At 39.6% G+C, this 22,921-nt stretch overlaps 1 protein-coding gene across 1 annotated transcript in view; it reads left to right on the top strand.

The window, feature by feature from the left end:
* LOC126109863 (nascent polypeptide-associated complex subunit alpha, muscle-specific form-like) overlaps positions 1-22,479 on the top strand; it is a 258,491-nt gene extending 236,012 nt beyond the window's left edge. The window contains exon 8 of the mRNA XM_049914929.1: positions 20,132-22,479. Within this exon, the coding sequence (XP_049770886.1) occupies positions 20,132-20,188 (57 nt within the window). The 3' untranslated portion in view covers positions 20,189-22,479. The remainder of the gene's footprint in view (positions 1-20,131) is intronic.
* The last annotated feature ends 442 nt before the right edge of the window (positions 22,480-22,921 follow it).

Here is a 22,921-nt window from a genome sequence, read left to right as displayed (position 1 = left end):
CACCATCGTGGATGAGCTCCACAATTATTCTCAAAGCACGTTTTTGAGAGATGAACACTTTCTTTCTTAAATGTTAGATACCCCAGAACATTATCCCATATCGCGTTACTGAATCAAAATACGAAAAGTATGCCAGCATACTCATTTGTATCTCCTCAAAATTTACGACGGGCGTTTGAAAAGTCCGTGCAAAGTCCGAGAGATGCCACCACCGGCGCGTATCGAGGTCATATTTAGTTAGTAGTATCTTTGGTAAGAACGCACACCAAGTTTCAGCCATATTGGTCTATTTCTTTGTGTTTGGCATTCGTGTGAATCAAGGAAGTCGAGTGATTGTTAAAAAATGGACGAAGAAGAATTTTGAATGGAGATTAAACATTGTGAAAGCCAAAACGCCTCAGGAAACTAAAGAGGAGCTTCATAAACATCGCGGTGACTCTGCACCTTCGATTAGAACAGTTTATAAGTGGTTACAAAATTTTCGGAGTGGCCATATGGGCACAAGTGATGCTGAACGTTCTGGACGCCCTCCAGAAATCATTGATAAAATCCGTGATATGACGATGGATGACACAAGAGTTAAGGGGCGTGAGATTGCTAGTGCTGTGGGCATCTCGAATGAACGGACACATAATATTTTGCATAAACATTTGGACATGAGAAAGATATCCGCAAGATGGGTTCCGTGACTGCTCACGTTTGCCCAAAAATGGAATCGTGTGAAGTGTTGCAAGGGTGGTTTGCAGCTGTTCAGAAGGAATCCGCACGACTTAAAGCGTCGTTTCTTCACTGTGCATGAAACGTGGGTACATTACCATATTCCTGAGACCAAACAATAATCTAAACAATGGCTTACCAAGGGAGAATGTTCACCAAAAACGGCGAAGACCAGTTCTTCGGCCGGAAAGGTCTTTTGGGATGCGCAAGGGATAAGCCTCATCGACTATCTGCAAAAGGGTAAAACTATTATTCATCGTTATTGGACTGTTTGAAAACCGAGCTGCAAGAAAAACGCCGGTTATTGGACATGAAAATGTCCTTTTCCATGACAACAATGCACCAGCACACTCCTCAGCAGTTGTGCTCGCAAAATTAATGGAAATAGGATTCCAACTCGTTTCACATCCCCCCTATTCTCCAGACTTGGCTCCTTCGGACTGCTATTTGTTCCCCAATTTGAAGAAATGGCTGGCGGGACAAAGATTTCATTCAAACGAGGAGGTGATTGCAGTGACTAATAGCTATTTTGCAGACTTGGACAGTTCCTATTATTCAGAAGGGATCAACAAATTAGAACAGCGTTGGACGAAGTGTATAAGTCTAAAAGGAGACTGTCTCAAACAATAAAAAAATGTTTACCCCAAACACGTAAGTAGTTTTTATTTTTGCAAAGACTTTTCAAACGCCCCTCGTACAATGATTCTACGTACAAATGTGGATGAATTAAGTTGTTTTAGAAGTTCCAAAATGGGGTTTTTCCAGTTTAAATTTTCATCAATATGGGTACCTTAAAATTTTTACATTTCTTCCCTCCCCCCTAGGTGTCGTCATTTCCTCACCGTGTGTTACACTTACCTTTCGTGTAGTACCCCTAGATACGCAAAACTGAATCTGTTGTATCTTTTATAATGGAGAGTGAGACCATTCACAGAGAACCTCTCAATAATACACTGTGCAGTCACATTAATGTGAACACCTGATGCCAGCGTGTAATAACTACTCACAGACGGCAGATGGCAGAACTAGCAGTAGAGGGTATATACGAGGAGTACCCAAAGAAAAAAACAGATTTTTTTTAAAAAGCTATATATTTTCAAATTCTTTACGAAACAACTTTGTCCCCTTCAAAATACTTTCCATTGCAACTGATACATTTTTCCCGCTGGTGCTTCCGCCGTTTGAAAATTTTTCTGTAGCCATCTTTAGAAATTGCTCACAGCTCCTCCCTCGTTTTTTGCTTAACTTCTTCAATGTTGTCGATTCGCTGTCCTTTCATGCCCCTTTTTATGTGGCTGGAAATTAGAAAAGTCGCACATAGTGAGATCAGGCGAGTAAGATGTCGGAAGCAGCTCAACACCGCCATTTTTATCCAAAAACTGTCTAACAGAGATGGCTGCGTGTGCAGGTGCATTGTCATGGTGGAAGAACCGGTCTCCTGTCTGCCACAAATCGACTCTATTTTTTTTGACGAACGCTGTTGCGCAATCTCCTTAAAACTTCCAGATAAAAGGTTTGACTGACGGTCTGACCTGGGAGAACAAGCTGTGAATGAACTACACCCTGGGTGTCAAAAAAGCAAATCAGTATTGTTCCGATGTTTCATTTGACTTGAAGACTTTTTTGGACAGTGTGACAATAACTCTTCAACTGGGTTGACTGTTGCTTTGTTTCTGGGTCATAACCATGACACCATGACTCATCACCAGTAATGACCTATGACTTGAAAACTGGGTCCGTTTCAGGCGGTTGTTTCAAAGCACAACATGTTTCAACTCCACGTTCCTTTCGATTGTCAGTCAGAAGACGAGGGACAAACTTGATAGCAATCCTTTTCGTTCCCAAATCTGCCATTAAAATTCGCTGAATAGAGTTCCAAGGTAACCCACTAATCTCTGACAGTTGACCAGTAGTCTGTCGACAGTCTGTAAGCACAAACTCTCGTTTTTTTCTATATTTTCGTCGATTCGAGGAGTTGATGGACGTCCAGAACGAGGTTTGTCATCAATCGACACGTCATCATTTTCAAATCAAGCAACCCGCTCGTACACTTGAGTTTTCCCATAGCGTCATCTTGGTAAGCTGTTCTCAGCATTTTGCCGAGTAGAAAAAAATTTCACAGCTGCACGTTGTTCACTTAAACTTGCCATCATAAAATAACGAAACAAGAACAAAACAGCTCTAGCAAAAACAATCACTGCAGATGAACAGAACAAGCCAGGTCGAAAACACAGGCGGCACTGAACTGGCAACGAGTTGCGCTAACCACGCCTAGCGGCAGAATTGCGTACTACACAAGCTCCGCCCACAGCAATGTTATACTGTTTTTTTAGTGTGGGGGGGGGGGGGAACCCTCTAGTAATGCATGTCGGGTGTATACATAAAACAGTCTTTGTCGTGATACCAAAATGGAGTGACTTACTTGATGTCCTAAAGACCAAGATCAGACGTTCAAATGTGTGTGAATTCCTAAGGGAACAAACTGCTGAGGTCATCGGTCCCTAGACTTAAGTACTACTTAAACTAACTTATGCTAAGAACAACAGACACATCCAAGCCTGAGAACTTGAACCTCTGGCAGGAGGGGCCGCGAAATTGGTGACGTGGGAGCACAGACTTAGCGGCAACTCCGTGTGCCTAGGCCAGGATTATTCGCTTTCGGGCCAAGGGTGGAAACGACAGAGTCTGTAAACTGCTCGATTGCCGTGGTGGCTAAGGTACACCGTGCATGGCAAAATGGTGCTGTCCAAAACTGGCGCAAGGCCACTGTGGTAAAACACAGGCCATAGAAAACAGGGGTAATCGACTGCTGTGGAGATGGGTACAGGCGAATACACGAGCAACTGTTGAGCAACAGACCGCCCAGATGAACCGAGGAGCTAGCAATAACCGCTCACTGAAGGCTTGTATACGAGGCCAGTTCAATAAGTAATGCAACACATTTTTTTTCTCGGCCAATTTTGGTTGAAAAAACCGGAAATTTCTTGTGGAATATTTTCAAACATTCCCGCTTCGTCTCGTATAGTTTCATTGACTTCCGACAGGTGGCAGCGCTGTACGGAGCTGTTAAAATGGCGTCTGTAACGGATGTGCGTTGCAAACAACGGGCAGTGATCGAGTTTCGTTTGGCGGAAAACCAGGGCATCTCAGATATTCATAGGCGCTTGCAGAATGTCTACGGTGATCTGGCAGTGGACAAAAGCACGGTGAGTCGTTGGGCAAAGCGTGTGTCATCATCGCCGCAAGGTCAAGCAAGATTGTCTGATCTCCCGCGTGCGGGCCGGCCGTGCACAGCTGTGACTCCTGCAATGGCGGAGCGTGAGATGATGATGTTTGGTTTGTGGGGCGCTCAACTGCGTGGTTATCAGCGCCCGTACAATTTCCCAACCTTTGCTCAGTCCAATTTCGCCACTTTCCTGGATGATGATGAAATGATGAGGACAACACAAACACCCAGTCATCTCGAGGCAGGTGAAAATCCCTGACCCCGCCGGGAATCGAACCCGGGACCCCGTGCTCGGGAAGCGAGAACGCTACCGCGAGACCACGAGTGGCGGACAATGTGCGGAGCGTGCGAACACACTCGTTCGAGATGATCGACGGATCACCATCAAACAACTCAGTGCTCAACTTGACGTCTCTGTTGGTAGTGCTGTCACAATTGTTCACCAGTTGGGATATTCAAAGGTTTGTTCCCGCTGGGTCCCTCGTTGTCTAACCGAACACCATAAAGAGCAAAGGAGAACCATCTGTGCGGAATTGCTTGCTCGTCATGTGGCTGAGGGTGACAATTTCTTGTCAAAGATTGTTACAGGCGATGAAACATGGGTTCATCACTTCGAACCTGAAACAAAACGGCAATCAATGGAGTGGCGCCACACCCACTCCCCTACCAAGAAAAAGTTTAAAGCCATACCCTCAGCCGGCAAAGTCATGGTTACAGTCTTCTGGGACGCTGAAGGGGTTATTCTGTTCGATGTCCTTCCCCATGGTCAAACGATCAACTCTGAAGTGTATTGTGCTACTCTTCAGAAATTGAAGAAACGACTTGAGCGTGTTCGTAGGCACAAAAATCTGAACGAACTTCTCCTTCTTCACGACAACGCAAGACCTCACACAAGTCTTCGCACCCGAGAGGAGCTCACAAAACTTCAGTGGACTGTTCTTTCTCATGCACCCTACAGCCCCGATCTCGCACCGTCGGATTTCCATATGTTTGGCCCAATGAAGGGCGCAATCCGTGGGAGGCAGTACGCGGATGATGAAGAAGTTATTGATGCAGTACGACGTTGGCTCCGACATCGACCAGTGGAATGGTACCGTGCAGGCATACAGGCCCTCATTTCAAGGTGGCGTAAGGCCGTAGCACTGAATGGAGATTACGTTGAAAAATAGTGTTGTGTAGGTAAAAGATTGGGGAATAACCTGGTGTATTTCAATGCTGAATAAAACAACCCCTGTTTCAGAAAAAAAATGTGTTGCATTACTTATTGAACTGCCCTCGTACTAATGCTGCCTGCTATACATCAGCCACAAAGGCTGGAATTTGCACTCCTATATCCTAACTGGACATCCACTGATTGCCGAAGGCTTATATACTAATGCTGACTGCTATACATCAGCCACAAAGACTGGAATTTGCACTCCTATATCCTAACTGGACATCCACTGATTGCCGACAGGTGGCCCTTTCAGATGCATCGCGTTTTGTGCTCCATCGGGCAGATTGCCATTGGCGTGCACAAACATCTGAGAGCAAACACACTCCAACCACGAGGGAGCATTATGGTCTAGAAAATGTTTCCATGACGTTTTCTGGGTGGAGGCACAGTGGATCAACATAAGCTCGCATCCATCCTTGCTTACCCTGTCCAACGCAAGGTGCAGTTTGCTATTCCTCGACACAATGGCATCTACCAGCAGGACAATGCAATGTGTCACACATCTTGCAGTGTACATGCGTGGTTCGAAGAGCACCAGGATGAGTTTATCATTCTCCCATGCGCACCAAACTACACATTAAACCCAATTGAGAATCTGTAGGACCACCTCGAACGGGCTGGTGGCACCACGGATCCTCAACCGAGGATGCTAGCGTACCTGCTCACGGCATTGGAGTCGGCACATCCCTGTCAGTACCTTCCAGAACCTTACTGACACTCTAACGCATGTCTCGCAGAGGTCCGTGCTGCAGAAGGTGGTTATTTAGGCTTTTGACAGGTACTCGCATTAATGTGACTTTGCAGTGTTGTTTTAAGAACACTGTTTACTGTTTCTCCTGTTGGTGTACGTATGTTTGGATAGATTACAATACTAGAGTCATCTGAAAAAAAAAAAACTAATTCTGCTTGTTATGTGTTAGACAGAATGTTGTTTATCTACATGAGGGCCTGAGACTGAGCCTTATGGACCGCCATAAGTGATGTTCCCATACTCTGAGGAATCTCTCTTGCTTATTTATTGTTAAGAGTCAGAATTTGGTGACAATATACATCAACATATTTTGTCATGACCTATTTTTCTACATACAGGGTTACTGCAAATGATTGAAGCGATTTCACAGCTCTACAATAACTTTATTGTTTGAGATATTTGCACAATGCTTTGCACACACACACAAAACCTCAAAAAGTTTTTTTAGGCATTCACAAATGTTCGATATGTGCCCCTTTAGTGACTCGGCAGACATCAAGCCGATAATCAAGTTCCTCCCACACTCGGCGCAGCATGTCCCCATCAATGAGTTCGAAAGCATCGTTGATGCAAGCTCGCAGTTCTGGCACGTTTCTTGGTAGAGGAGGTTTAAACACTGAATCTTTCACATAACCCCACAGAAAGAAATCGCATGGTGTTAACTCGGGAGAGCGTGGAGACCACGACATGAATTGCTGATCGTGATCTCCACCACGATCGATCCATCGGTTTTCCAATCTCCTGTTTAAGAAATGCCGAACATGATGATGGAAGTGCGGTGGAGCACCATCCTGTTGAAAGATGAAGTCGGCGCTGTCGGTCTCCAGTTGTGGCATGAGCCAATTTTCCACGGGCTACGCGTGAAACTTGCCCGCACGCGTTCAACCGTTTCTTCGCTCACTGCAGGCCGACCCGTTGATTTCCCCTTACAGAGGCATCCACAAGCTTTAAACTGCGCTTCCATCGCCGAATGGAGTTAGCAGTTGGTGGATCTTTGTTGAACTTCGTCCTCAAGTGTCGTTGCACTGTTATGACTGACTGATGTGACTGCATTTCAAGAACGACATACGCTTTCTCGGCTCCTGTCGCCATTTTGTCTCACTGCGCTCTCGAGTGCTCTGGCGGCAGAAACCTGAAGTGGGGCTTCAGCCGAACAAACCTTTATGAGTTTTTCTACTTATCTATAGTGTGTCGTGACCATATGTCAATGAATGGAGCTACAGTGAATTTATGAAATCGCTTCAATCATTTGTAATAGCCCTGTAGTCTCCATCACGTTCTATGGCCACATGGCAACGTTGTAGAGTATCATGTATTCTCTGCTGATAATAGCTCCTGTCCTGTAGGCGTAGCCATGTTTTCACTGCATGACTGACACTCTCGTCATCTTCAAAGTGTGGTCCCCATAGGAATCTTAAAGCGGACCAAAGAGATCGAAGCCCTAGGGTGCCAGATCTGGAATGTAGGATAGATGAGGCAATGTTGTCCAACCCAATTTGCGATGTGTTCTCGATTTCTCAGACTTGTGTGTGGGCGTGCATTATTGTGTTGGAGCAAGATTTATGCTGGACTCTTGTCCATCAGAGTATATTGAGAGTCTTCCACGTATACCTCTGAATTGATGGCTGACCCTCTTGGCATCACATCCACGAGAATGACGCCATCACAATCCCAGAAGACTGTCACTGTGAATTTTCTAGCAGGGGATTTGTCATGAATTTCTTCTTTTGTGGCGAATGAGGATGATGCCACTCTGAGGACTGCCTTTTTGTTTCCAGCGCAAAGTGCTTTCGTTCCCCATAACGATCTGTGACAGAAAGGCCTCTGCATCGGTTTCAGAACACTCCAACAATTCAGATAAAATGGCCTTTCTTTGAATCTTACGGTCCGCTGTGAGCATTCGTGGAATCCATCGTGAGCAGAGTATCCGAGCCTCGACCATTGCAGACGCACTTCCAATGCTGACCGACAACTGTAGGGCCAACTGTCGAGTTGTGACACGCCGGTCGGCCCGAATAATGGCATCCGTGCGATTCAGTATGTCTGGAGCAGTGGCTGTGATAGGACGTCCCGAGCGTGGCTGATCGTGGAGCTCTGTTTCTGCACTTCCTGGGGCTGTGACTTTCTTTACCCATCGCCCAACTGTACTCTGATAGGAGTATCCCCATGCACTGCACACAAACGGTTATGGATGTTGTAATGGTCGCCTAGTCGTAGATATAGCTAATTGCTATAATCGCACTATTTCACTCCCATTTACGGAGCTTGTTAGCACTTGATGTTAGGTTGGCGCCATTAAAATGCATTGTGTTGTGGTAATCGCTGCTACTTGCTGGATCGCTGCTGTCTCTCGATGCTGATGCTGGCTCTACATCTGGTTGTCTAGGGTTAAAAACATGAGGTCCCGTGTTTTCTATATGCTTTTGATGATAAAGAATGAGCGAAACCAACAAATATGTAAACTTCAAATATTTATTACTCTGGTGGCCATCTTAATTCCACTGTCCACCAAAGACCATGACTCAACACAAAGTAGTACTTCCGTTACATGTTCTTTGCATTGTTTATCCACCTCAAACAATAACACACAAACACACTTTATCAAAGTGACATTCCGACTGCCTCCCGACCCTTCTTGCTGCTTGTATTTATAACATTGTCAAAGAACTACTAAAAAGAGATATAGTTTACAAGTCACATGTACATCTGTTATCATAATTTGTGCAGAAAAGTTATTGATTTGCATCGAGTGACATAATTTAACATGTTATTAAAATGACAGACAGATTTGTTGACTTGACAGAATAATTCTTTGTTACAAAAAGGCTGTTTTCTAGAAGTTTGTCAATTGACTTCTCTAATTTGCATAAATAAGTAAATAACATGAATTATTAAGAATTACATTGGTTTTCGTCTAAAATAGGATTGCTTACGTGAATACTGAGTGAAAACGCTTCTAGTGAACAAATAGGTTTCACTGGGTGATTTTTATTTAAGGAGATCTAAAATACCTAAGTTGGCCACTATTTTCCGTACTTCATATTAATTATTTAAGATGAACTTAGTGTTTTTACATGATGACATTTGCTGTATCAGTGATCAAGTGATATAAACTTTTGTGTGGGTCAGTTATTCAGTATAATTTAATGGGTTGACTGTTTATGGAGACATGTTATGCAATCATTGTTAACATACACAATAACTTTTCTATAATCATGAATACTTGTTAAACTGGTTGAATTTGGAGGGTATCGCATACTTCGGACTGCACACAGGAGTTCAATAACAGCATGCCGCTTGTAACGTGAGTCGTATGTAGATGCCATTTTGACGCTGTACTACGACTTTGCAACTACCAGAACGGTTCGAAACTTCGCCGGCGCACAGAACAAACATCAAAAGTGAAGCACCAACAAGGACGTTAGTCTATGTATATTAATGGCCTTTAAAAAAATGTGGGGCATTACTTATTGAATGACCCTCGTACAATAGTCGAGGTCTGCTATACCATCAGTTCCATAAAACATCTGTTTATCCTGGGGAACTTTGTGACTTACACAGTCCAATGCCTTAGATACCAGTTGGTGCAGTCTTATTATTTACTGCTTGTAAAGTTGGATGAGAGTATGTGTAACGGCATCCTCAACTGAGCAACTCTTCAACAATCCAAACTGAGATTTACTGACGATATTATTGTTGCTTGGATGGGGTCCTATTGTAGAATACATGACCTTGTAAAAAAATTTGGAAAATAATGTCAGAAGTGAAACGGGTTGGTAGTGATTGACATCTCTCTTATCAACTTTCTCGTACAGGGTTTTAATAGTGGCATATTTCAATCTCCCTGAAAATACGTCCAGAGTCAGTGTGTTTACTGTCAGAAGTTTCAGGAAGTGCTGCCTCCTTCCAGGACTCGGATCATAGACTACTTTCAAAATTACGAGCAGTGGATCTTATTTAAAACTGGGACTTATTGGTACATCTGCCTTATATCGTTTACAGGCGCTATTGGGATCTGTAGGCTGTAAGGCAATGTTCCTGACTGGTAGAAATTGTGGGAGATCACATTTCAGCAGAGTAAGGGCCAACGGTTTGATGATGATGATGTTTGGTTTGTGGGACACTAACTGTGCGGTCATCAGCCCCCATTCAGAGTCCTAATTTTTAAAATTTCACTTTTTTTACACAGTCCAATGCAGCCACTGCCACGAATTATGATGATGATGATGATGAAATGATGAGGGCAACACAAACACTCAGTCCCCAGGCAGATAAAATTCCCAATATGGCCGGAAATCGAACCTAGGATCCCGTGATACAGAGGCAGCAACACTAGCTACTAGACCACGAGCTGCGGCCGCCAGTGATTTCAAAACAGTTTAAGATACCATCGAGAGGCAGCCACTGGATGACTCAATGCATCAAACAACATGTGGATGTCACTAGGTAACCTCCAAGAATGCAAGATGAGATTGGATATTGAAAAAGTGTCTCCAAAACAAGCTCCAAAGTCACAAATTAGGCCCAGTTAACTACCCAGTAGCTGCTTGGTCTCTGCTTCCTGTGTCTAGCCAGAATAAGCACCTACCAGCATCGCCCTTCCCAATGTCAGGGCTTGGGGCTTGTCATAGTGAATACATTAACTCTAGGAATACAACCCATTTTCCATAGTAGGCATGGCCAACGAGGGGAGGGGGTGACTTCATGCCAACCCTAAAAAATTAAAGAAAAACTCGTTAAGTTCTGTTGACTTATATTTTTTGATGAGATACTGATATACTGGTGGTAAGTAAGGTCCATAACCTGTAGTATCTTATAGCACATTCTTAGCAACAGCGTCACACTTTCAGTAACGTGTACCAGCAATGGTGATGGTGTGGGGTACTCTATTAACACCAATAAAAAATTTTAAAAAAATATCTTTAAAGAAAGACTGATGTGTAAGTCAAGTCCCGAACCTGAAAATATTGAATATGACATTCATTGGGAAAAGTGGCGTCTATTACGTTATATATGTTAACTTTTTTGGTTAAGCTTATGCGATTACATTATTTTCAAAAGGTGGGCATAAAGTACCCCCTTGGCGATGGTACTGTGAGGGTTAAGAATAGCACTGATTGTTAGGTATGAGGACAGTTTAGTAAATAATGCACCACAATTCCAAACGAATGGCAGTCGGAGGGTGCCAAATCTGGACTATTATCATAGGTTAGGCTATGATATGTGACCCAGTTTGGTGATGTGTTCCTGGATTCAGAGACTTGTGTGCATTGTCCCGTTGGAGCAAGGTTTCTTTTAGATTCTTGTCAGACCAGATAGTCAAAAACGGCTCTTGAGTTTGTTCAGAGTCTTCGCATATGCCTCTGAATTGATGTTGGCCCATTTCTCAACACATCCATGAGAATGACACAATCACTATCTCAGAAGACTGTCACCATGACCTTTCCAGCAGAGGTAGCTGCTGTGACTTTCTCCTTTTTCGGTGATTGTGGGTGATGCCTCTCCAGCGACCGCTGTGTTGTTTCCAGCTCAAAAATTACGCATCCAGTTTTCGTAACCTGTAGCAATGTGTGACAGGAAGACCTTTCCACAGGCCTCAAAATGGTCCAACGTTTCAGATGAAATGACTTAACAGTCAGTTGTGAGCATTCGCGGAACACATCTGGAGCACGAATAATGGTATTAGTGCCATTCATAATGTTGGGAGCAGTTATTGTTGCGAGATGTTTCGAACACGGCCGATCAGTTTGTGCTCCTCCTGACGCTTCAAATCTCTCTACGCATCGCCCGACAGTACGTCTTACAGCGGCATCATTGCAATCCACACCACACAAACGCTTACACATGTTCACCGTGGTTTCTTTTTCCGCAACCAAGGTATCACGAACGACTGCAACCGTTTCCAAGCTGTCTGTACTGCATATGCGCAGCTTGGTGATAGTTGAACCGTCAGAAACCTTTGCAGTGCTTGAACGGGTATTCTGCGTTTTTCCTTTTTTGGCCACCTGTAGCACTAGTTGACTCCTTTTCTCTCTCTCTGAGCTGCTTAAACGTTTCTGATTTAAATAATGAAACAATGCGATTAGTACGTATTTTTAGCCGCTTAGCATAACGCGTTTCGAGAATTTATTCTCATTGTCAAAGGTAAACATTTACATAAGTACTGTATGTCATGTTTGTATGTGAGATGTTCCCCTCTCGCACTTTACTGTCGTCTTTTTGAGGTTATAGGATACCATGCCTCCTCAGTTGTGCAGAAAAACATACACACAGTGTGAATTTTCACAAACAGTGATGGTTTGCGTGTGCATATCTTGTAACATCAAAAAGATGACAGTAAAGTGCAAGAGCAGCACGGCACACTTATAAACATCACGTACAATACATATGTAAATATTTACGTTTGACAATGAGAAAAAATTCGCGAGACGCGCAGTGCTATGCATGGTGCAGAGTTTCATTATTTCAATGATGAATAAAGGAACTGCAGGCTTTCCAAACACATCGATTAAGATGAATGAAATTGAGCCAAACTTTTCTGCTTCCCACATATGATTGGCACTTCTTAGAGGAGCAGTAATACAAATAGTTAATTGAAGAAGTTCTAAATTACTTCTACATCTCTTTCCTCATCAAAATACTGTTTTCTTTAAGATTTTGCAATTATATTCATATGCTGACAGATTTAATAAACTTGTCTCATTAATTTTGGCATGACAAAGTTTGTTAATTTACTTCAATTTAGTAAATACCAGAACACTACAAACTCTGAAGAACAATTATCGCTGGTTTAGTTGGCAGAGAGTGGTTGCAATGTGTCCAGCGGCTATGAGTCTTGTATGCAGATTAATTTCACTAATATGTATGTAACATATTTCTACCTATGTCACCTCCCCTCTAAAGCGAGCCATGTTAGTGTGTACATGTCATTCATAGAAACAAGTGCAGTAGAATTTGACTCACAGTTATTGGTTCTTGTGATCCGATCTTTATGTGGAAGAGGAAAAATTTATTCATTTTGGAAGTGAAGTTAACAGACGATAGTGAGATGCTTTTCCTTTTTATACCCTAGGATTCATATATACAACACATTTCTGCAAAAAAAAAATCACTTAACGGAATGAAATTACAGTAAGATGTATTCAGTTTTCACGAAGTTGAGATGTGGCGTCCCTTTAAGAGGTTAGCTGATACTAGTGAGTAACAATAACAAAACGTGACAGTCAATAAGCACTCAAATCAACATGAGAAGTACAACAATTAAGAAGTCAAGAATGATGAAGTGTTTCAAAAGCTGCATAGCTGCAGGCAGCTGCTTTATTCGCAACTGCCGGTTTCACGTCAATACAGACATGTCTTCAGATTTATAGAGGTGATATTTCTGTAGTGTAGATGGGCAAATATGGAGTCTCAGCTTCTGGGAAGTTATCCAGGTTAGGAGTCAAACCACATTAGTGGGTTGTCATAGTAAAATTGAGTACATCTAAAAGAAGTCTGTCAAAATGTGCAAAACATGATTGCTGAATGAACCAGGCCAGATAACACCATGGATGGTATATTGTAAGATGTGGTAGGCAGCAGCTGTATAAAACCAATGAAGTGAAACATGAAATCCTCGGAATTCCTCATCATTCTTTACTTTTTAATTGTAATAATTTTGACGATAATTTGAATGGTTATTGAGTGTCTAGTGATGGTATTGTTATGCACAATGTTCTCTGAAGAATGTTATTTGAACTTAGTACTTATTTTCCTCAGCGAGAAGGCTATGAGATCGAACACAAAACACAATGTGCATATGTGGGCTTATCTCTTTGGGGCAAGGTTATGAAGTGCTTTGGAGTGAGCAGAAGAAATCTTTCTGGTCAGTCGAAGCTACTGTAGCAACCGCCACTTGGTAATTGAAACCACCACTCGAACAGCTTTCGCTCAGTCACAAACCAGGCAGGTGGGAGAATACCTTTGTCGAACACGTTCGTGTTATTCTACTATTGCAACCGTTACTCGAAAGAACCACTTGCTTGTGACGAGTGTCTTGTATAGATACCATTTTGATGGTTCACTACGGCTCTTCCATATGTCAGTTTTGTTCGAAACTTTGCACACATGCAGAAGAATGTTTGAAGGAAACCTTCCCATATTTACTAACTGCTATAAAGGAAATTGGGGGCAGTATACAGGGTGATTTACGAAGATATGCAAATATTTTAATATGTTATTCTAGAAATAAAGCTAAAGAGAAAAGTTCATATAAACGTAGGTCCGCAAATGTTTAGTTGTGGAGTTATGGCTAATAAAAGATTTTGCTTGAAATTTAGCAACTTTGCTAATATGAAGCCATCGCTAAACTGTACGAGGTTAAAGTATAGCACGATTTCCATTTACTTTGTTATTATTGATATGGTGAATCTAATAAAACATGTCTCAGACGTGTATCAGCAGTAGGTTTCCCAAACATCCAGAGAAGCAAAGAAATAATTTCATGAAATTTTTAATTTATTAACTACTTGGCTCCAATTCGTTTTTTTAAATTCCAGGCAATTACACAAAGTTTTCAACAGAAGTTGTAGCGAATTTAATTTAAGGAAAATGATGCTAATAACGTTAACTGAAACTGTATGAATGTGTCAGATAATCTGCTTTCATTAATACAATAATGCACGTGAATTCATGTAAAGCTGGAAAAAACAAAGCTCAGTGTTAAGAAAGTTATAGAGTGTATATACCATTTCACAATACATTCACAATTGTTCGTGCATTTGGATTCATCTGAGTTGGATAACGTACGTGATATTCGTTAACTGCAGCCATAGCATTACCATCACATTTGCCATAAATAAACGCCAATCGGTGTATTCCTCTGTCGTAAATTTGCAAATTTCATAAAGAATCTACCAGCTATAACAGTTACTATATCGTTTCACTTAAATACACTGTTTTTATTATGTTATTTCACTGAACAAAGCAGAAAACTAACTCATTTCAAGGTTAGGAAACGACTGAAACAAATCAATAACCTCTGCCAACAATGACATAAACGTTTATAAGTTCTTAATGGAAAGTAAACAAATTTACTTGTATAATAATCTTTGCTTCCCTGGATGTTCTGGAAAACTACTACAGACAGACGTCTGGGACGTGTTTTATTAGATTCACCAGACTAATAACAACAAAATGAATAGAAATCGTGCTTTACTTTAACCTCATACAGTTTTGTGTTGGCTTCATATTAGCGAAGCTGCTAAATTTCAGGCAAAATCTTATTACCTGAATCTCTGTAACTAAACATATGTGGACTTATATTTATATGAACTTTTTTCTTTAGTTTTACTTGTAGAATAACATATTAAAATATTTGCATATCTTCTTGAATAACCATTTATATCGAACTGTCAAGTATTGTTTTCATTTCCATGCTGGAGCTCCTCGATACATGTTACTGTCATTGTGGCATTTGACTTAAGACTGTTGAGATATAAATGTTCCCAACTAAACCTAGAATAGTGACATATTTCTATAAGTGCACAAAAGGAATGAATTTTGGGGAAATATAGTGATGCGAACAGTTTGCAGTTCTCCATCTGTGCTCTTCTTCAAGCCTGTTTCATGTTTCTTGTCCAGGTGAGGTCTGTGAGCCTCCAGCACTTCTGACAAACCTCACCGCAAGTCCAGGTAAACCCTCTACAGCTTTCAGTTACTTGCTGGCTTCATAGCAGCTTTTGTCAACGCAAAGGCGCAACCGTCACATTGTTACAAGCATTCAGCTGCTACAAGACGGGCATTTCTCAACACAAGCACAAGAAATGCATGGCCTCATGTTTGTTGTACAGGATTTTTATGAAGAAATTGAAACTCTGAACTTATAAGGCATAGTGAACCGAATAGTTATAATTAAACTTTCCCCATTTAACACGTATGTAACACGGAAACTAATTACTGTGTGAGTACCAAAGTTGGTAGCGTTACTGTCAATGACATGGGGAAAAGAAATAATGGGGAATCATTTCAGTAGAAACACTTTTAATGTGCTGTTATGGTACATCATACCGTTACATACCTGCACCATTACTCCTACAAAAGAGACTCAATATGGTGCCCATCAGCGTCCAGAAGAGTCTGAATACGCAGGGTTGCTTTCTGCATAGCAGAACGAAGCATGTCCGTAGGTGTGCTGGCTACCTCTCTTGATATGCTTGCGCTTCAGATCAGCACATGTTCCCCTGGTTAACCCTGTCCTTCAGGTAGCCCCCCAACCAGAAATCACAGAGAATGAGATCAGACGGTGGAGCCGGCCAAGCATTTGGAAACGATCGGCTGATGATTCGATCGTTCCCAACTGTGTTTCGAAGAAGCTGGTGAACTTTATGATTGATGTGCAGTGAGGTCCCATCTTGCATGAAAACTGTTGAGTTCAATGCGTCTCTCTCCTCTAGGGCGCGTATGACAAGCTGGCAAAGCATATCGCAGTAACGCTGTCCATTCCCACTGCACGTCGTTGGCCCTTGAGCCCCAAACTGTTCAAAAAAGAATGGGCCAATGATGAATGTAGCTGTGAAGCGAAACCATAGGGTGACACGTTCACTGTACAGAGGAACTTCATGCACAGTGACTGGAAGTGAAGACCCCCGCACTCGGCGATTGTATGTGTTCACGTCTTCCATACAGTGGACCATGGGATGTTCATCTGCCGTGATACATCATGCGCACTGCCTGACGATCGGGAATTGCGCGCAGCGTCATCTGCCATAGCAACAGCTATTTCATGAACGACTTGTGGTGCACCTGATCATCAGCCTCTTACCAGAGCGACGCCCAGTTCTTCTTCATGGTCCACACAGCAGGTGGAGGAAGAGGATCCTTCCATAATCCGTTCAGCTGGCGATATTCTCGAAGTGCAGCTGCAGCGTTACTATTGTTTTGATAATAGACTTTCACCAATAATGCCCTGCTCCTTTTGTCCAAGCCCATGTTGACACGTCAACAAATGCACTGTAACTGGTCAGGGGCTTGAGACTATGAATCACAGTGACTGATCACGGTACCTGGTGACCATAGTTGAAACTGGACGATGGCGCTGTGACATATGGAAATCATGCTCCCATACTCTGTACATTAATGCTACTTAGTTTGGTACTTGTACAGTAATTAGTTTCTGAGTTATAACATGTTAAATAGGGGAAGTTTAATTATAACTACCCCATATCTTGAAAATCATTATACTTTTATATCCACATACAAAGTACTTATACAAAAGAAAGTATTTCGTTACAGAAATGCAATTCAGTATCAGATGATACTAATTAAAACTATCATTTTCAAGATTTAGTAATTCATAGCCAGAGCCACAGACAATAGTATAATATGGCCCTATATTGTATAGATAGTGTATCAATAATAATCAATGAGATACTATTTGTAATGCTAATTACTCACCAAAATTTCAATCATTTAACCATATCTCAACAACCAGATTTATCACATCTTGATTGTCAAGGGTTAAGGACTGCAAGTAGAGCTGTTACCTACTGATCTCATTTAAATGGAAACCCAAATTACGATCATAGTAAAGAAGTAACAAAAATCTATGAAACAAAATTACCAACAGCTAAAAACCAATGTAGAGCAACAAGCAACTGCAGCAAAGGGGCTGGTTTAGAAAGTAATTCAAACAATGAATACTGATTGATGGCGCATTAAAACAAATGAGGCCAAATTTAGCTTCATTTCTTCTTTCCAAGTGCCCTAATCAGATAAAAAGAAGCTATGATTAGCATCTGTGTTCAAAATATTTTTTATGATCGATCTTCATCGTTTAATAGATCATGAAAGCTTCCCATGAGGCTGAAAACTGCCTCTGGCAAATAGTCTGCATAGTTTTTTGCTGGTTTATTACAGAATAATTATGAGGATTTTGACTTCTTCATAGCACAATGTTTCAACCAAAATCACAGTAATAATATACGATACTATCCCTATTTTTTTCTTAGTATTTGTCATATAAAATTTGGTTTACATCTGTAGCTTACTACACTAACAGTTAATGTAGGAGCTCTACAATGCGAACTGATACTAATAATGAAACTTCTGGTAGGCATTTTAAAACAGTAACAATATTACTCTCAAAAAATATGTATACTCTTCTTTCTATAATATTCACAATAACAAAAGCCCTATTGTTTTAATAATTTTTTCATACAGAACTAGTATTTCTCTGGAAGACTGCACTTCCCTCATTGGACATCCTGTACCAGAATGCAGAATACATTATTGCTTTACTTGTGCTGTCATGCATTGCATTGCTCATAGTTTTCAATAAAATGATAATGTTAAATATAAAAAGACTTATAAAAGTACTCTTTAAATTTCATGTCTTATTTTAAAATGCTTAGATTAACTGAGACTTTATAAAGGTCATCAATGATTTGTGTCTATTAAAATTTCTGATTTTTAGAATGTGCAAAGCTAAATGTTGGACACAGTAGCAGATGCTTAAGATTTTAATATTATTTTATTTTTATATTTGTTATTTAAGTTACTTAAGTTGGCTTTTTGAAAATTTGTATCATATGTACATGCTTCTTCTCTCTGTATTTATGAATTATTTTATCAAAATCACTGTAATGCATCAGTCTTCTTATTCCCAACTGTGCCTTATCTCTATTTATTTAGTATCTGAACATAAACAGAGTATTAATTACTCTATCTATTTAACTTTTTTTTGCTTCTTGAACCTATGCATCAGTGTATTTTCGACAGATGCAGCTCACCAGTACTTGAATAAAGAGCCCTGATGTAGTTAACTGTTTTATCAGTCGACTTTAGTGACAAGAGACTTTTGCAATACATCAAATGCCGTTCATTTAATGATGATGGGCCTTTAATTTAACCATTCACTGTGTAAATCTTCATTTTAATTTATAAATTGTAAACTTCAAACGAAGATTTTTTTAGATGTTTCAATGAATGTAACTCACACAAACTGCAGAATGTTCATTTCTCTATTACTTGCTGGCATTTAGTTAGTGATGTATATGATGTGATTCTCTTGGCGAAGACCTTCCATAAATTGATGAAGGTTAAGTGACTGAATGACTCCTTTAAAAATAATGACATAGTTGAGTTCCTTCCGTGTCCTTGTCCTATCCAAATATTCGCTCTTCTTCTAAGAACATTGCCATTAACAGAACATTACATTGTAATCTTTCTTCTACATTTCATACAAGAGATCATGTTGCCCTAGTCAACTCCTGAAGTACAATTTCTCCACTATGGTATGTGAAGGCAAACACTGCAGTGTGAAACAACATAATTTTCACCCTTCTATATAGCTCACTTATTGAAAAGTCTTGTTTACAGTGATTGTTTATATTTTGTAACTGGTTTATTCATAATAAATTATCTTCAGATATTTTCTATTGCATCTACAGCTGCAATATATCAGTTTCCTTCTGCAAACTAGTGTAATTGTGTATGGCAGTACAGTTCAAAAGTGACTGCTACTTTCTCCATTAGACACAATGTAGACCTTCAGATACCTCTCTTCTCTCCCACTGCAACGCCACCATCGTATTTCCTGATGTTATTACACATGTTATCATGAGTGATTTTCCAGGCGTTTGCACCACACTGAATTGTTTCACGCTTATTTTTAACCAACATTAACTATTCTTTTATTTCTAGTAGTCCACCACTTAAAGACATCTCTTCTCACACAATTCGAAGTGGCACCTTTCATGCATAGAAGAAGTATTTAATCATGTACATCATATTCATTGAATCTCATTCCTCCTACATCTTAACAACTCATACTACTCAAAAATGGCAAGGTGATGACTCTGCTCCATGTCCCATTATTTCCTCAGATCTCATGTTAATACCCTTAACAGTTCCTCTGTGCCACTGGATGCTGTCTATATATCAACAGTTCCTACTAGGCTAAACCTTCACATTTCCACTTAGAAATCACTTGACTTCAATTGAGTAGGGCAATAAATAAGATAGTATAATACCTTATCATTAGTTCAAAAGTGCTGAATCACTGCACAGTTTATTGTTGCTAATTGATGCTGTATGTGTATCTGATCCTGAATTACATTCTGTGGTATGCAATAAAATTGAGAACCATTCTTCTACAATACAGTTTCCGCTAAACTGTTTATGTTTCGCCATTGAAGGACCACCTGAAGGAATTCTCACTTTTTCACATATTTCTTTCTCACAGAGTCCAATGATCTCGGCGTCTCCCAGCAGAGCCCTGTCGGAGGTTGGCGACTGTTAGGATATTCAATCACCACAGCTGCTTACAGGGGATGCTACCAATGTGGTATACTTTTCAGCTGTCTGATGATTGCTAACCAAGCAGTCGACTATGTTTTCCTTGTATGACATGTATGAAATGGACTGTGGTAGTGATTTAAACAGTAAGCTGTTTTACAATAAGTTTGTATACATACTGAGCATTTTACTGTTATTTGTAAACATTGTTTTCAATAGTACTTTCTAACAGTTTTCATCTAACAGCAATATTGATGTAACACACCATGGTATTCCAATCAAACAGATGTATGTTACTAACTGCTGTAATATATTTCAGTAAAGTGAAAAGAGTCTTGAATATTAAATATGGAATCAAAACGATTCCTGGTTTCTATAATGTGATTCTCGTCTACCAATAGTTTTACAGTCTACTTTAAAAGCAAGCAATATCTACTAACATGGTTTGAAGGACAAAGATATGGTATCATGTTTGTTCAACAGGTTAACAAATTATGTGCTCTAATTTCTTTGTATGTAAATGAAAATTTGGTGATTAACTGATACTGAGGCTGCATCTAGAATAAATGCAATGAACAAAATAAACTAAAATAATCTATCATTGATATTATTTGTATTAATAGATAAAGTAATATCACAATTCAGCAAGAAATGAACATATATAGCTTCCATTAGTTTAATCAACAACAAAGATCGACACTGTTCAAGAAGTACCTCCAATTTCAGCAATAAAAAATAGCATGTAATCTACTGGATTGTCTTGTTAATAATAAAAAACCTATTTTCTGATAATATTGTGACAGATGCATGTGAATGAAAATTATGGATGATGATAACCATCTTACATCTTCAGAAGGCAAAACACATAATTGCATCCAGCAAAATTACCTACTCAATTATCAAACGATTTTTCAGCATACTACGATAGAATTTAATTATTTTCATACTTTCTTCAATATGTGGTTGATATTTGATTTGATATTACTGTAACTCTACTAATTCTGATGTTCCAAGCTGCTAAATATAATTTTAAGCTACAAATAATTTATATCAAACTCACAGCTTTTGTGGTTATGACTACTCCCTTTCATATCACCAATTTTGGTGAACAAAGTACTCATAAATTTGGTAATTGCATTTTATGTTGTCAAATATTCCTATTAAGCAAACAAAAGTATTAAAAATTGTTCGTTTAACTTTTATCTTTTTCTTTTTCTACAGCTCCACTTATTTATCTGTTCCATTGACTTCAAAGCACATCATTTTCAACTCAAACACTGTTACAAAACAAAAAATACCCATAAGAAAAATAATCAGTAGGTCAATAACAATATACAAGAAAAGTTACTCATTAGACACTTATCAAAAATAATTGTATTGGTTACTGTATCCAATAACAAATACAAAAAGTACCTAAAACTACACATTGCTACGGCTTACAAGGAACATCTGAGTCAGAATTGAATAAGAAACTATTAGGACGAGTGTTCCATACTACAAAATAGCTGTATGTGATTCTCATACTTACTTTAGTTATGTGGCCTCATTGCAAAACCAGTTTTACACAACATGAACTATCTCTCAACTAGCCACTTCATAATAATGTATCACCTACATATTTGTTCTTCCAATTCAAAAGTCTAACGATAAAAGATCAAGAATATTTCAGTTATTTTTTATTATAGTGAAATGAGTAGTTGAAATATAAATAAAGGGCCCATTGACACATTAGCATAAATTCCTCTATATCTTTCATGTACAACCAATGCTCCAGCACACTACATTGCGAATTACTTGTAGAAAACTGGAATTTTTTGGTATTTCAAGTAGCACTGTGTGATACATGCTGTAATGAAATAGAGTTATATGATAAGTATGCATTCTTAATGTAAAATGGTGCTATGAAGTCTCTTAATTCTTTGTGGAAATGTTATATTTGATAAAACTGCATAATATGACATGCAAATTTTTCAGACACTTAGTGTAATTCTTTACTTTGAACATCAAACAAAGTTGATAATAAAAGCCAACAATAAATTATTTCACATTTGTGATTTAGTAATAACACAATTTAGTATACCCACTCACTCCTAATAGTTGCCTCATTTGAACAATGTTCGCTATATAGCACTCTTCTATCTCTTTATTTCACTGTACTTGCACTTTGTTCAACTACATGTACTTTCGCTACACTGCCACCTTCAGACACATAGTAAATTATATTTCTCATTACTGCACAAAGAAGCATGTATAGTCAAAGATTTTAACAAAATATTTCATGTACTTTTTAAACTCTAGGATATTAAAAGAATTTTAATTACTGTCGATAAGATATTGAAAAAATACTGCAGATTAAAAGTGTCAATGTTGACTTCCTCTTTAAACTAAACCTTAAAAAAAAAGAACAAGTTTTGTAAAACTCCTCTCTTGTTATTAACTAACTTTTACTTCAACACTGTACAGCTGGCCTACAATAAAATACCACATTTCCATCCATAACAAGCCAACAATAATTTTTAACTCACACTACGGCACATGTAGTGAAGTCTTCCAGTTTTCTTGGGAAATATTAGCAACAATGCTTTGTGTAAAATATATCTTTATGAGAAAACGTTTAGGGACTTTCCAAACATATTCCATGTGGTGGGTTTCACAATGAAAACTGAAAGTAAAATTTTATGTCCAGTTGGTCATATTTTTGTCTATCACTTAGTACTTATTTCATATCTAGAAACGA

Source organism: Schistocerca cancellata, chromosome 12 (genome assembly GCF_023864275.1).
Source record: "Schistocerca cancellata isolate TAMUIC-IGC-003103 chromosome 12, iqSchCanc2.1, whole genome shotgun sequence".
In the NCBI taxonomy this organism is placed as follows: Eukaryota; Metazoa; Arthropoda; class Insecta; order Orthoptera; family Acrididae; genus Schistocerca; species Schistocerca cancellata.
Note: the sequence above shows the minus strand (reverse complement) of the source record. Positions and strands in the feature narration are given on the sequence as shown.